Source organism: Nothobranchius furzeri, chromosome 14 (assembly GCF_043380555.1).
Source record: "Nothobranchius furzeri strain GRZ-AD chromosome 14, NfurGRZ-RIMD1, whole genome shotgun sequence".
In the NCBI taxonomy this organism is placed as follows: domain Eukaryota; kingdom Metazoa; phylum Chordata; class Actinopteri; order Cyprinodontiformes; family Nothobranchiidae; genus Nothobranchius; species Nothobranchius furzeri.
Window position 1 is genome coordinate 562253 of NC_091754.1, and position 15667 is coordinate 577919.

A 15667-nucleotide genomic window follows, 5' to 3' on the forward strand; every position below is an offset into this window, starting at 1 on the left:
CCACAGCTACTCCTGTGAGGTTCTCAGTTCTACCAGAAGTCGCAAGAAACAAATTTGTGGAATCAGGCTCCCCGATTAAGCTGCAGTGCGAAGTCTCAGAGACAAATGCACAAGTCTGTTGGCGTAAAGATGGAGAACAGTTGTTACTGGCAAGCGAATATGAAATCCACACAAATGAAAAGCTGAGGGCGCTGGTTGTTACATCAGCAGAAGTCAGGCACTCTGGGTTGTACTGCTGTGAGAGCGCAGACGACCGTATACAATTCAAGGTGGATGTTGGAGGTATTTTGAGTTCTGTCTGAATCACTAACTCTAAATGAATGCTTCAAATGTACATTTTAACAGCCACTAATGATTATTGGTATACATCCTAACAGAAAACCTACAATGAAACAGTTCATTTTAGTATGAAATTGCATTCTGCTTGTTTAGTTGAAACAAATTAAAAATTGGACTGGTTTGGGTTCATTTTAGATGAACAAGTACCCCTTTTTAGCTCATGCTTGGAGTTTTATTTTATCCTCAAATGTAGTTAATTTTCTAATAATATTTAGTCACGTTCATAATAATTGTATGGATATCCATCCAAGAGCAAACTTGGATTTGTGGGTGAACAGAGATGTGGTGTTCCTAAGTTTCAATGAAGGGTTCCATGTTCATTTAAACTGCTTGGTTGGTCTTAGTCAGGATGTAAACTGAGTCAGTGAGTCTAAAATTAATTGGAGGCAATCAATACAAAGTTTCTCAGAGCCATTTTAGGGAGCCAAGAAATGGGGATGATGTTTTTGCCCTTCTTAGCTTTGGTAAAGAATCTAACTGGAGGGTGTTGAACCCACTGTGGGCTGCAGAAAAGTACATTTATTTGAAATTGTATTAATTTGGGAAAAAAAATGCCATAAACATCAAGTAAAAAGTTAGATTGTGATGTTTACTTGGTGGTTCCAAGCAGTGTACATACTGTTAAAATCATCCAACTCTACCAAAAACGAATGCAAGTGTTGCTCTGTGTAGCAGTTTGTCGATAGAAAATGACAACCTAACATGTTTTTAACACTTTTAAAGGGGCATTCATAATGATTTCTCTCTGAGGCTTGCACAACATTAAGCTACAAAAGTGTGCTAATCAAAATCTTCACAATAACCTGCGTCAGATTTTGGTTCAGAAAAAAATGGGATGACGTTGAGGGAAAAGGCCTAGCAAAGGTATTGGCTTCAGCATTAGTTTTGAAACTGCCAAACCAGCTGTTGTTGACCCAAACATCCTGAAAGACCACAGGCTGCTTACTCAAGACCAAAGACAAATCTTACAAATCTCTCAGAGCAAAAGATGTTGTCCACAATGGCCATACATAGCAGACAATGAACCTGGCTTTAGCTAGCACAGACAATACATTTTTTTGTGTGTGTGTTTTATTTAACCTTTAGACCAACCAAACTCAAGCTACTAAGTCTTACATAACATTAATTCTAAATTACTACCTAATTACTGCCCAATGAAACAAAAGTCCTTTAGCATGGGTTTGATTCTCAGCTGTTCCAGCATCTGAGAGGAACTGCTCTGTCGAAGCAAACAGCATGACCAAACCGCAGTGTGAGAACTCAGACACCACAACCCGATCCTGCCGGTGTGATGATGGGATAAAACTTGTGCCAGAATCAATGCAGGTCACATCAGACAGAATTATGAAGACACGGGTCGAGGAGTCAACTTCATACTCTGGAGTGTTTGACTGTAAAGCTGATGGTGATTCAGATTTCAGCGATTTCTTTCAGGAAGAGAAAGGTGACACGCTAAATGTTTTCCTTGTTGAGCTGTTCTTACCCTCCAGTCGTGTCCGCCTCCATGGCCTCTAATACCAAAGAAAGCAAATCCTGATCATCCCTTTATTCGTCACAGTCGATTCATTTCTAAACGTTGTGGTTGAATTAAAGCCGCTTTTTGTGACCATATTTTCCTTCACCGTTAACAACTTACATAGTATTAAATCCATGCACTGCTTCGTTCAATGTTTTCATTTGCTTCAAAGGTGGATTAACAATCAAAGATTATTAGTGTCTGTGATGAGGCGTTACGTAAATAGCAAGTCTTGAGATCGGCATGTTCATCTGACCTTACAGCTGCTACATGCATGAGATGAAATATTGAGTTTCACTTTCAGGCCACAACTTAGGTCTTTTGTGTTGTGTTTTCCACAGCTCCACCGGTGATATTTGCTGAAGTCCCAGAAAAAGATCTTTTTCACAGCGCTGTGGAACAAGAGCAGCTTGTTTTGTCATGTGAAGTCTCGAGGCCTGATGGTGTTGTCCTGTGGTACAAAGACGGAGCCGAAATACAATCGAACAATAAGGTTACAATACAAGCAACAGGAACTGAAAGAACTCTGACTATACATTCATCCCAGCTGTCTGATACAGGCACATACACGTGCCGTGCTGGAGACAACATTTTAATCTTCAAGGTTAACATAAGAGGTAAAGTAAACCTTCCAAATTACACTCGCCAATGCATTATAATGACACACTCTCTGATGGTTTGAATTAGACGTCATGGATGATGTTTCACTGTGTATCTCCATAGAGCCCCCTGTGACGATAGTCCACCCCAAAGAGGACGTCCACCTCGACCGCCACGTTCCAGAGGAAATTATTTTGAGCTGTGAATTATCTCGTGCTAATGGTGTTGTCAGCTGGTTCAAAGATGGCCAGAAGCTTCAAGAGTGTGAAAACATCAAGCTCAAGATTGAAGGCCCTTATCGGCGGCTTAAGATTCTTTCAAGTAGAGTTGAGGACTCCGGAGAATACGTCTGTGACTCGGCTGACGATTCTATATTCTTTCACCTCAGTATCACAGGTAAGCCTGTTGAATTTTGTGTGGATTAACAAAACATCTTGAGTAGTGTCTTAAATGCGAAGGCCACCAATTTATTTTATATTCCTTTTAACAAAGAAACAATGCTTCATCTCTGGCCTAATCTGTACTTCCAGAACCTCCGGTGCAGATTATTTCCCCGAGTCAGTCTCAAATGGAACTGTGCCAGCAGACCTCTGAAAGAATGGTGCTGAGTTGTGAGATCTCACGGCCTAATGCAGTGGTTCGGTGGTACCGAGATGGGCTTGAGGTGGAAGAGAATGACACCCTTATTCTTGAGGGGGATGGCGTCTACAGACGACTCATTATACCTGAAACAACCGTCAAAGATTCCGCAGAATATGTATGTGACACAGGGGACGATTCTGTCACCTTTTTTGTGAACATAGCAGGTAAAGAACTAAAAAAAAATTGATTACATTATTTAGATGTCCTAATGTTTTAATATCACTACCATTTTCTTTTAATGCACAGAACCTCCTGTTCGATTTATACGTCCACGGAAAGTGGCTAGTTGTATAGAGAAAGTGGTTGGTGAGACTCTGGTTCTAGACTGTGAAGTTTCAAGACCTAATGCTGAAATCACCTGGAAGAAAAATGGAGAAGAAGTGGAAGACTCTAGAAATACCACTTTCCTTGAGGATGGAATCATGCGTCAGTTAACCATTCACTCTTTAACAGTGGAGGACAGCGGGCAATACATCTGTGATGCGAAAGATGATGTAATGCATTTCAACGTGAAAGTACAAGGTAGGTTTTTTTATGTCAACATTTTACAAAGAATCACTTATGTTTTATTTGTTGTGCCATAATGTCCAAAAGCCATGAAATATGCTTACAATTGGCTTCCTACCAGAAGGGAAGGACCACTGTTTCTGCGGCAAATTTTCCAGCATACGATGCTGCATTTGCATCTTGTTTCAGACGTCTAGAAAGTATTTTTGCACTTGGCCCCCACAAAGGGTGCAGGCCATTGATATCCTACCTCAGTGGGATCTTAAATCTCATAAACAAACCAATCGCGACTAGTTACTGAGGCTTGGCACCTACACCCACATTATGGCGATGGACATATCTGGTATACCTCTAGTTCTGACGGGCAAATTCCTCTTGGAAAGCAGCTGCTTCTCGGTCCATTTGGATGTTAGACATGAAAGAATGCATATATTTCATATTCAATGCACTTAGCCCCTGCATCCAGGCTTTGTGGTTTATTCCATGGGAATGAGTAGACTACTTCTCATTCCCTAATATTTGACCCATGCTTTTCAAATACAACAAGTCCAAATTTGATACTGCTGCAGAATGTTGCAATAGTTGTGGGATGTAATCTATAAAGGAACCAAAACAGAAGCAACAACCAGCAAGACAAAAATACAGTCGTTTGCTGATATCTTGCATGGACAGTTTCATAACGGGAGTTCTTACATTGTTGTTTTTGGTGTCATCTTGAGTATAGTTGTTGCTGTACCCTTTAATTGTTGACTCAACCAATTTCTTATTGTTTATTCATAACAATACAGTATGATTTGTTCATTGCATTAACTAAACTATTGCTTTTTGATTCGCTTCACATGAATCCTTAAGTAGGCTCACCAAGTATTTAAACGGACCTCCATCATATGAGGCATTACCATGGAGTTTAACCAAAAGTTTTATTTATTTATTTCTTTATTTTTTACAATGAACACAAACAGATGATTTTGCCAAAATAACTATTATTTTCTATTGTTATATACATTTACAGAGTTGCCGGTAAAAATTCTTGGGAAAACTGAGGCAAAAACAGAAAGGCATTTTTTTGTGTCAGATGATATCATTTTAGTGTGTGAACTCTCAAGATCCAACGCCTCAGTCAACTGGTACAAAGACAATCAGCTTATTGATGACACTAAGCAGTACTGTTGTGAGGAACAAGGCGTTTTCCGATCACTGGTTGTTCTAAATGCTGGATTTGAAGACTCAGGGGTGTATACCTGCGATGCTGTTGACGACAAGTTGGTTTTTCACATTACCGTCAAAGGTAATCATAAAAGCATTTATAGAAGCAATAAAACAGATCATAATCTCTCTACAGCTTTTTTTCATATTAACATGTTCAATCTTCAGAGCCTCTTGTGAAAATCATTGGAAATTCAGGCAATCCAGAACATCATGTACTAGCAGCAGGAGATGACCTCATTCTGGAATGTGAAGTTTCTCAACCAAATGCAACGGTTAAGTGGCTACGGAATGGCGAGTTACTCACATCAGATCCCCGGATAAAAATCGAAAGTCATGATGTAATGAGGAAGTTTGTTCTCTCTGGACTTCGGCCTTCAGATTCAGGAGAATACATGTGTGATGCGTCTGATGACAAGTTGATTACAATTGTGAAAGTGCAAGGTAAGAATAAACCTTTACTTTATTTTTATTTGACCTTTAATTAAGCAGGTGAGTCGATTGAGAACTTATTCTCATTGACAACGACAATCTAGCCAAGAGGCAGGGACAAAACTGAGACTTATTCAAGAGTAAACTCCTTTTGGATTATTTATGGTCTGGTTCATGTTTGTATTTTGTTTTATCCACAGACTCACCAGCCAAGTTCATCAATAAACATTCCCAAAATAACATCTCAGCCTATGAAAATGAGAGTGTCACATTGTGTGCCACAGTAACCCATGAAAGAGCTAACGTTCGGTGGCTGAAAGACGGCCAGCTGTTGGATAGGGACAACATTCATATCTCCAGTGAGGCTGAAACCCATAAGCTCACCATTAATCCTCTGCAGCTGTCAGATTCTGGCGAATATGTCTGTGACATAGGCACGGATGAAATGTTTTTCAGCCTTTTAGTAAAAGGTAAGAATTTAGCTCGTTTGATCTTTCACGATGATGGCTCCTTCATAAAAGTAACATCTTTATCATGATTCTTTACCAGAAATGAAAATCAAATTCATTAGACGTCTGGAGAACGTGGCATCTCTGAAGGGCAAAAGCCTAACATTACAGTGTGAGGTCAACAAGCCAAAAGGAGACGTCCAGTGGTTAAAAGATGGCAAAGAGATAATGCCAGGTCATTGGTGCACAATACGAGCACAAGGCAGAGAGAGAAGCTTTACCGTCCACCAACTAACAGATGAAGATGCTGGAGATTATGCCTGTGAATCTACAGATGACAGGACCTCAGCCACTGTCACTGTGGAAAGTAAGTCAGTCTGATTTTTCTAATTTAAAGAGATTTGGGGCCATTTTCAGATGTGTAGAAGTTATAAATAATCACCATTAAAGGGGATCTAAGCTGTTTTGGCTTGCTTTTAGTACCCCTAGTGTCCGTTTGTAGAACCAAAACCAAAATCTCCTCACTGTATTTTTGTCTTTTTAACATCTTAATCCAACAGCTGAAATGTCTCCCCAGCCTTCATTAGTATCTAGAGGAGTGATTCATCACTAAATTGAACAAATCAGCTGTGTTCATGATATAAAACATGCAGGAGACGCCTGGAAACTGACTGAAACGCTGGCATGTCAGCTCTGGCAAGTCTGAAGTTACAAGTGGAATATTCTGGCCACAGGGGGCGATATAGGTTGGGTGGCCTTTCATTGACCCTGTAAGGCAAGGGTGTCAAACTCCAGTCCTCGAGGGCCAGTATACTCTTTTTGTTGTTTCCCTGTTCCAAAACAGTTGAATCACCTGTGCAGCATCTCATCAAGCTCTCCAGAAGCCTGTTAATCACCTGCTGGTTGAAATTAGGTGTGTTCAAACAAGGAAAACACTGAAACATGTAGTGATCCCAGAGGACCAGAGTTTGACACCTGTGCTATAAAGGGTCATTTTAGCACATACTGGCTCAAGAAAATGATTTAAAAATATGAAAAAGTTGCAAAGTATCCCTTTAGTTGTTCCTGAACAACCTTTTTTTATTATTTTAAATCTTGAAGATCATGTTTAGACTGAAGTTGACACCCAAAACCAAAATTGGTGGTTGCCATCCAAGAGTGAAACCAATCAGGAAATTATTTATTTGTCCAAAATATCTGTGTGATGCAAATTGAAGAAACAGCTGTTTTGAGAAGCAGCATCACTCTTTGGTTATTAAAATATAATATAGTGATTCTCTATAACTTTTACACAACTAACTCAAGAGTAAGATTGGTGATAAAAGTGACCTCTTAAATGATGTCATCGTGAGCTTTAGATCACAAAAACTCTAATTGAACTGTTTTTCAGCCCCCCGTGTTGTCGAGTTCATAGCGGAGCTCCGTAATATCACCGTCTGTGAAGGGGAAGATGCCGTTTTTAAGTGCGTTGTATCACCAGCAGATGTTAAGTTGGTTTGGCGCTTGAATGACAAGCAAGTTGGTCTAAAAGAGCGCTCTGTCACTTCCAACCACGGGCTGTGCCATATGCTCTGCATCAACAACTGCTTGGTTTCGGATGGCGGCAGGGTAACAGCTGATGCGGAGGGGTTGATATCAGAGGCAGAGCTCCAGGTTCAAGGTGAGTCATCGATGCCCCATAAATCCTGACACAGTATTTGCCTGGTTGAATATTTGTAGGCATTGCTGTAAAAATCTAGGCTGACAAGCCAGACTATAAATGTACACAACCCACAGAAAGAGCTCAGTCATGGGGTGAAATAATTGTCTTTCAAACAGTCTCCACATGATGTTGGACAACAAGCAGGGGCGTCGGACTGGGGGGGGGGGGGGGGGGGGGAACCGTTTACCCAGGGCCCACTGCAGGGAGGGGCCCTGAGACAGCTTTGAATAAAAATGTTTTATTGTTGTTGTTTTTTCCCCCCAACTTACTTAATGTCTTAATAAACTTCCCTTTACCTGGATGAAGAGGTTAAGAAACAGAATTTCGCCTTAAAAATAATAACTGAATAATCTCTGAGGCATCTATCACCCCTTAAAAATGTGCGAAGTGGTTTAGTCCACACCAGCGGCCAGGGCTGCACTGCTGCATGTACAGCTATAAGACATCGCAGATGCCGACAGCCAGAGCTGGAGGCAGGAGAGTCAGGCATGTCTTTTCCCAAGAAAGGGAAATCTGGCTTCCAGAAAAGAAAAGAAAAGAAAAGAAAAGAAAAGAAAAGAAAAGAAGGAGGAAAAGTTAATTGAACAGAAGCAAGTAGAAAGACGATGAGCAGCAGCAGCAGAACACAGTTTTAGCTGATATTAGCTAGCTTTCAGAAGCTGCATTCATGTTAGGTGTTCAGTGTTAAACGCCTTTAGTTTCACCATCAAGATCAAATATAAATTAATTAGTGTTATCAGTGAAAACACTAATTAATATATATATATATATATATATATATATATATATATATATATATATCGTCGTCGTCGTCTTCCTCCGCTTATCCGGGTCCGGGTCGTGGGGGCAGCATCCCAACTAGGGAGCTCCAGGCCGTCCTCTCCCCGGCCTTGTCCACCAGCTCCTCCGGCAGGACCCCAAGGCGTTCCCGGACCAGATTGGAGATGTAACCTCTCCAACGTGTCCTGGGTCGACCCGGGGGCCTCCTGCCGGCAGGACATGCCCGAAACACCTCCCCGGGGAGGCGTCCAGGAGGCATCCTGACCAGATGCCCAAACCACCTCAACTGGCTCCTTTCGATCCGGAGGAGCAGCGGTTCTACTCCGAGTCCCTCCCGAATGTCCGAGCTCCTCACCCTATGTCTAAGGCTGAGCCCGGCCACCCTACGGAGGAAACTCATTTCGGCCGCTTGTATCCGCGATCTCGTTCTTTCGGTCATTACCCAAAGCTCATGACCATAGGTGAGGATTGGGACGTAGATCGACCGGTAAATCGAGAGCCTGGCTTTCTGGCTCAGCTCCCTCTTCCCCACGACAGATCGGCTCAGCGTCCGCATCACTGCAGACGCCGAACCAATCCGCCTGTCGATCTCCCGATCCCTCCTACCCTCACTCGTGAACAAGACCCCGAGATACTTAAACTCCTCCACTTGAGGTAGGACCTCTCCCCCGACCCGGAGGTGGCAAGCCACCCTTTTCCGGTCGAGAACCATGGTCTCAGATTTGGAGGTGCTGATCCTCATCCCAGCCGCTTCACATTCGTGCGCGAACCTACCCAGCAAGAGCTGAAGGTCAGAGCTGGATGAAGCTAGGAGGACCACATCATCCGCAAAAAGCAGAGACGAGATTCTCCTGCCACCAAACTCGACACACTCCACACCACGGCTGCGTCTAGAAATTCTGTCCATAAAAGTGATGAACAGAACCGGTGACAAAGGGCAGCCCTGGCGGAGTCCAACCCTCACTGGGAACAGGTCCGACTTACTACCGGCTATGCGGACCAAACTCACGCTCCTCTGGTAAAGGGACTGAATGGCCCTTAACAGAAAGCCACCCACCCCATACTCCTGGAGCGTCCCCCACAGGGTGCCCCTGGGGACACGGTCATAAGCCTTCTCCAAATCCACAAAGCACATGTGGATTGGTTGGGCAAACTCCCATGCCCCCTCCATCACCCTTGCAAGGGTATAGAGCTGGTCCACAGTTCCACGGCCAGGACGAAAACCACATTGCTCCTCCTCTATCTGAGATTCAACTATCGATCGGACCCTCCTCTCCAGTACCTTGGCGTAGACCTTTCCAGGGAGGCTGAGGAGTGTGATCCCCCTATAGTTGGAACACACCCTCAGGTCACCCTTCTTAAAGATGGGGACCACCACCCCGGTCTGCCACTCCCTAGGAACTGCCCCGATGACCACGCAATGTTGTAGAGACGTGTCAACCATGACAGCCCTACAACATCCATAGCCTTGAGATACCCAGGACGAACCTCATCCGCCCCCGGGGCTCCGCCGCTGTGTAGTTGTTTGACTACCTCAGCAACTTCTGCCCCCGAGATCGGACAGTCCATCCCCAGGCCTCCCAGCTCTGGTTCCTCCTCGGAATGCGCATTGGTGGGATTGAGGAGCTCCTCAAAGTATTCCTTCCACCGTCCAACTATAGCCTCAGTTGACGTAAGCAGCTCCCCATCCCCACTGTAAACAGTGTGAGCGAGTTGCTGCCTTCCTCTCCTGAGGCGCCGGACAGTTTGCCAGAACCTCTTTGGAGCCGATCGATAGTCTTTCTCCATGGCCTCACCAAACTCCTCCCACGCCCGAGATTTTGCCTCGGCAACTGCCACTGCTGCACCCCGCTTGGCTATCCGGTACCTGTCTGCTGCCTCCGGAGACCCACTGACCTGCCACGCCCTGTAGGCCTCCTTCTTCAGCTTGACGGCTCCCCGAACCTCTGGTGTCCACCAGCGGGTACGGGGGTTGCCACCACGACTGGCACCGGCCACCTTACGACCACAGCTAGCAACAGCCGCCTCGACAATCGCAGAGTGGAACAAGGCCCACTCGGACTCAATGTCCCCCACTGCTCTCGGGACGTGGTCAAAGCTCTGCCGGAGGTGGGAGTTGAAGACCGTCTTGACAGGTTCTTCTGCCAGGCGTTCCCAGCAGACCTTCACTATGCGTTTGGGTCTGCCAGGTCTACGCGGCATGTTCCCTTGCCATCTGATCCAACTCACCACCAGGTGGTGATCAGTTGACAGCTCCGCCCCTCTCTTCACTCGGGTGTCCAAAACATACGGCCGCAGGTCAGATGATACGACTACAAAATCTATCATCGACCTGTGACCTAGGCTGCCCTGGTACCAAGTGTACCGGTGGGCATCCTTATGTTCGAACATGGTGTTCGTTATGGCCAAACTGCGGCTTGCACAGAAGTCCAATAACAAAACACAGCTCGAGTTCAGATTAGGTGGGCCGTTCCTCCCAATCACACCCCTCCAGGTCAAGCTGTCATTGCCCATGTGAGCATTGAAGTCCCCCAGCAGGACAATGGAGTCCCCTGATGGAGCACTATCTAGCACTCGTCCCAGGGACTCCAAAAAGGGTGGGTACTCTGAACTGATATTTGGCACATAAGCACAAGCAACAGTCAGGACCCATTCCCCGACCCGAAGGCGCAAGGAAGCTACCCTCTTGTCCCCCGGGGTAAACCCCAACACACAGGCAGAGAGTCTCGGGGCTAACAAAAAGCCAACCCCAGCCCTCCGCCTCTCACCTGGAGCAACTCCAGCAAAGTAGAGTGTCCAACCCCTCTCCAGGTCTCGGGTTCCAGAGCCAATGCAATGTGTCGAGGTGAGTCCGACTATATCTAGCCGGTACCGCTCAACCTCTGCCACAAGCTCCGGCTCCTTCCCCGCCAGCAAGGTGACGTTCCATGTCCCAAAAACTAGTTTTCTTGTCCGGGGATTGGACCGCCAAGGCTCCCACCTTGGTCTGCCACCCGATTCGCATTGCACCGGAGCCTTCATGTTCCTCCTGCGGGTGATGGGTCCACAGTTGGACGAGCCCATGTATCCGGTTCGGGCTGGGCCCAGCCGGGCCCCATGGGCGAAAGCCCGGCCACCAGGCGCTCGCTCACGGGCCCCAACCCCAGGCCTGGCTCCAGGGTGGGACCCCGGTAACCCTCCGGGCCGGGTACTCCGACTCTTCGTTTTAACCGCCATGAAAGATCCTTCGAACCGTTCTTTGTCTCACCCTTCACCTAAGACCAATTTGTCATGGGAGACCCTACCAGGGGCACTAAGTGCCCCAGACAACATAGCTCCTAGGATCATTAGGGCACTCAAACTCCTCCACCACGATAAGGTGACGGTTCAAGGAGGAGCTATATATATATATATATATATATATATACATATATATATATATATATATATATATATATATATATATATATATTAATCAGAATTATTATCGCGGGCGGCCGCCGCCAATTAATTTGCGGACCTCGCAGTAAAAACAGTTTCACTCTGTGTGGATATTTCAGCTCCTTCCCAGTCATGGACCAGGACAAACTTGGTATCGATGGATTCGTGGTAATCTCAGGAATGAGAAGCTGCCACTGCTTTTCGTATAGCATGATGACACTGGTGTTAGAGGATTGTTATTGACTTGGTTAGATATTTTAAGCCTATTTTAAATTTCTTTATATTTGATCTTGAAAACGGACAATCTTATAATTTGGCTGATAATGCAGGGATTATAAAATTTAGAGTACATTACATTCACAGAGAGAACCTGGTTTATTTCATGTCATATGTATTTAATATATCAATATATATCAGTAGTAGCAAAGCTTAACATCATGAACCATGACAGACATGACTGAAGAGCAGATGAAGATATCATGCCAGGCACTGATGAGAAAATGTTACAAGGATCTCACAGCTGAATTTGAGAATGAGATGCTACACCTGAGAACAATATATGGTGCCACATTTCCACACATCCGGTCTCCTCTTGAGCTGCTTAATGCCATCTACAGGATGCAATTACAGAGCATTTTTGGAGAAGTTTGTATTGGACTGAGGATATTTTGCACACTACCTGTGACTGTTGCTGGGGGTGAACGGGCTTTTAGCAAACTGAAACTGGTGAAAAATTATTTGAGATCAACAATGTCCCAGTATAGACTGAACAGCCTAGCTCTTCTTTCTGTTGAAAGCCAATTAGCCAAAGGATTGGACTTTAAAGATCTCATAAGTGATTTTGCTAACATGAAGACCCGTCAGTGGGCATTTACTGGAAAATAAATTCCAGGATTTTTGTTTGAACACATTGTTGGTAAATAAAAATAATTATATGTGAAGTCTGGGCATTTCACTTTTATTATGCTGGCATTTGTATTTGCTCAATATAGAGGTTAAACTAAGATCATATTTATTATCTTGACTTGTCTTATAGCATGACAAAAATGTGTAAGAGTGATATTAAGTAATTGAGCATGGGGGCCCACCTAGAAGACTTGTACCCAGGGCCCAGAATTTGGTGCTACGCCCCTGACAACGAGTGACATGACTCACTCACTGCTATGGATGTCAGTCAGTGGGGCTGTCCACCATACAAAGAAGATGCAAATTCGTCCATTTTTAAAATAAATGACTTAAAGCCGCTATAGCAAATCTGCAAACAAGCTAGGTTCTGAACACAAACACGGTTATGGAACGCTCACCCCTCCCCTCAGGTATCTTCCCTGAGACGCTTCTGCTGGAACTGAAAACCTGCAAAACTGGAGGAAATTAGAGTTTTTCAGGCCGAAGAGTCGTTTGTTGTTTGTGACTTCAAATGGCGTTTTTCTTTTTGGGATTCTGGTAGTTTGTCTTAAAGTTGAAGTGGTAACAGCCGGCTGTTTCTCCTTCTCTGATGTTATTGAGCTGAGAACCTCACACACCAGTGGTGTTCTGTTGCTGAATATGTGAGTGTGTGATGAGTGGAGGACACAGGGATGTCCAGTGATTCGGCGAGACCAACAATCAAATGGTCCAATAGTTGCTGTCGGATCAAAACGTGCTATTGGTGGAGGTTTTTAGACAAATGCAAGAGAACCACTTCGATATGTTATTTTTTATCTCCACTATATATTTATAACTAAACTATGTTAGAATGTATTCCACTATGTGTAGTTTTTACCTTTAATCTCTGGAAATAGTCATTGAAATATTGGTGGCTTTGTACCATATAACCAGGTGTGTACATAAGTGGTCCGCAGGTGCGCATGCGCTGTCAAAATAAACAATACACACCTGAAAAAAAGCTGCAGCACGCATTTGCGCTTGCATTGTAATAGTTATATGATAAAATGATTAAAATCGGGTCTAAACTACATAGGGCGCGGGTCTAGCGTCTTTGGGCGACGCCATATTAGACGCCATGTTTCCTTTTGGCCAGCTTGGGGTCCTGTGCCTGTCAATGATGTCACACTAGATGATGGCAGGGTGTACGACTTATAGAAGTTATGTTACCGCATTCAAAAACATTCAGGCAAGAAACATGAATATAATGATAAAACTGCTGACTCATTCCAAAACCGATGGGAAGGAACTTAACTGAAAAGGAGATGCAATATATTTTAGCTGAGCGGTGTTGCAGAAGTATGATGACGTCATCGGCAGGTGCAGGACCCCAAGAAGATCCAGAAACTGCAGCGCCAGAATACTAGCATCGGCATTGCATTCTCTTGATGTTATTAACTAAAGAACCCTCAAAGTCTGAGGAGTCGCACCGAGGTTGAATGCTTTCTGCTCCACAGGTAACATTTGCTGTAATGTTTTTTTAAACTAGCGACAGTCATGGTGATGTGGTGTAAAAATCCCTGAAATGTATGTATGTACTGCCCCCTCTCATCAGAAAACTACACACTGCCACTTTAAGAGGAGGGAAGAAAAAGTTTAAGTTAATTTGTTTACCAAAATTGCGATTGTAGCTTAAGTATCTGTCTGCTCTTGACTCAAATCAAAGCCTAAGCCTAAATCGTCCAAAGCTGATGCAGTTTAAAATGAGCCACCACCATTTTTGTTGTTCCGCCCCATCGCATCATCCCACACACCAAAGCGATAGAGCGCAGTGATTGGCTTAACACAAAACTGCTCGTGCCAGTGGTAGACAAGCTGAGGTAGGTACCCAGAAGAAGAGCTAAAGAAATGTAAAATATAAAAATAATTTATAAATATAAAAAATATGTTTAACCCTCCCACTGCCTTTATGGGTGACCCCGCGAGGAAAGTTGAACATTGAGCAGGATTGATGGTTTATCCCTTGAGGTCCATGTGGCAGGGGTGAGTGGTGCTCACTCCTCACCCCTGCCACAGTGGGAGGGTTAACAGGAGAAAAGAAAAAATGTAAGGAAAAGGAGAGAAAATAAATAGGAAAGAGGGAAATCCGAGGATCTCGGCGAAATGTGGAACAAGGAGAGGGTGGTGATGAAGGTCACGCAAAAACCTGCTTGAACAAGTGAGTCTTCAGCTGCTTTTTAAAGGAGACCACTGAGTCCACTGATCTCAGGCTCAGGGGGGGAGAGGTCCAGAGTCTGGGGGCCACAGCAGCAGATGATCTGTCACCTTTGACCTTTAGCCTGGTGCTGCACAACCAGTAGGCTTTGATCACTGGACCTCAGGGACCTGCTGGAGGTGTAGGGACTAAGAAGATCACCAATGTAAGATGGTGCTTGTCCATGTAAGGCCCTATCGACCTAGGGTCTCATTTATCAAACGTTGTGTAGAATCCTTACTAGAACCGTACTTGAGCTGAGCAAAAAAAAATTACTTACGGCAAGTAGGTTTGTGATCTATCAATCATGGAGGACGCACAGCTGCACGCAATTTCTGCTTCATTTATCAGAAACTATCTAGAAAGGTTCTCAGCTGCTTTTTAGTCACACGCCACCCTCACCACGCCCACTTACTGCCATGAATAGTCAATGCAAAGTGCCTTGTGGATCTCATGCATATACATAAGACGGCTGTTGCAGCGCTCCTCCAATGACATGGCGACCGTAGATCAAGGCAGATCAAGGAAGCGCTATTTCACAGAAGCACAAGTTGAGGTACCTGTGGGTGAGGTGGAAAAATGAAAGGAAGTGCTTTTGCAAAACAAATAAGAGAAAATCCACGGAGTGGCACAGCGTTGCTGAAGCCGTCAATGTTGTGAATTCTTCAGAGAGATCTGTGGCGGATATAAAAAAATGGTCCAATCGGGATTCAATCCCAAGACTCCCAGGTTAAAGTCACGCACGCTAACCAGTCACCCAAGCAGAGATCTCCCCTGTACAAGTAGCCAGGGCGCATCATCAATCGGGTCACAGTGACAGGACACACACTGTCACAGACGCATGATGTTCTGTCTCAATCTGTCCCCCTGCTGATATTCTGCAATCTGCATTCTGCGCTTCAGGCTGTGTGTGTGTGTATGCGCGCGCACACGCGTGTGTGTTTGAGTGTGCACAC

The 15667-nt window shown here is 44.5% G+C and overlaps 1 protein-coding gene across 6 annotated transcripts in view; it reads left to right on the forward strand.

Annotated features, from left to right (window-relative positions):
- obsl1b (obscurin like cytoskeletal adaptor 1b) overlaps window positions 1-15667 on the forward strand; it is a 48377-nt gene that overhangs the window by 25372 nt on the left and 7338 nt on the right. For all 6 annotated transcript variants that reach the window (XM_070543891.1, XM_070543892.1, XM_070543894.1 and 3 more), the window contains 10 exons: window positions 7-282; window positions 2197-2472; window positions 2579-2851; window positions 2986-3261; window positions 3344-3619; window positions 4617-4892; window positions 4979-5254; window positions 5443-5712; window positions 5792-6058; window positions 7082-7351. In XM_070543891.1, the coding sequence (XP_070399992.1) occupies window positions 7-282; window positions 2197-2472; window positions 2579-2851; window positions 2986-3261; window positions 3344-3619; window positions 4617-4892; window positions 4979-5254; window positions 5443-5712; window positions 5792-6058; window positions 7082-7351 (2736 nt within the window). The remainder of the gene's footprint in view (window positions 1-6; window positions 283-2196; window positions 2473-2578; window positions 2852-2985; window positions 3262-3343; window positions 3620-4616; window positions 4893-4978; window positions 5255-5442; window positions 5713-5791; window positions 6059-7081; window positions 7352-15667) is intronic.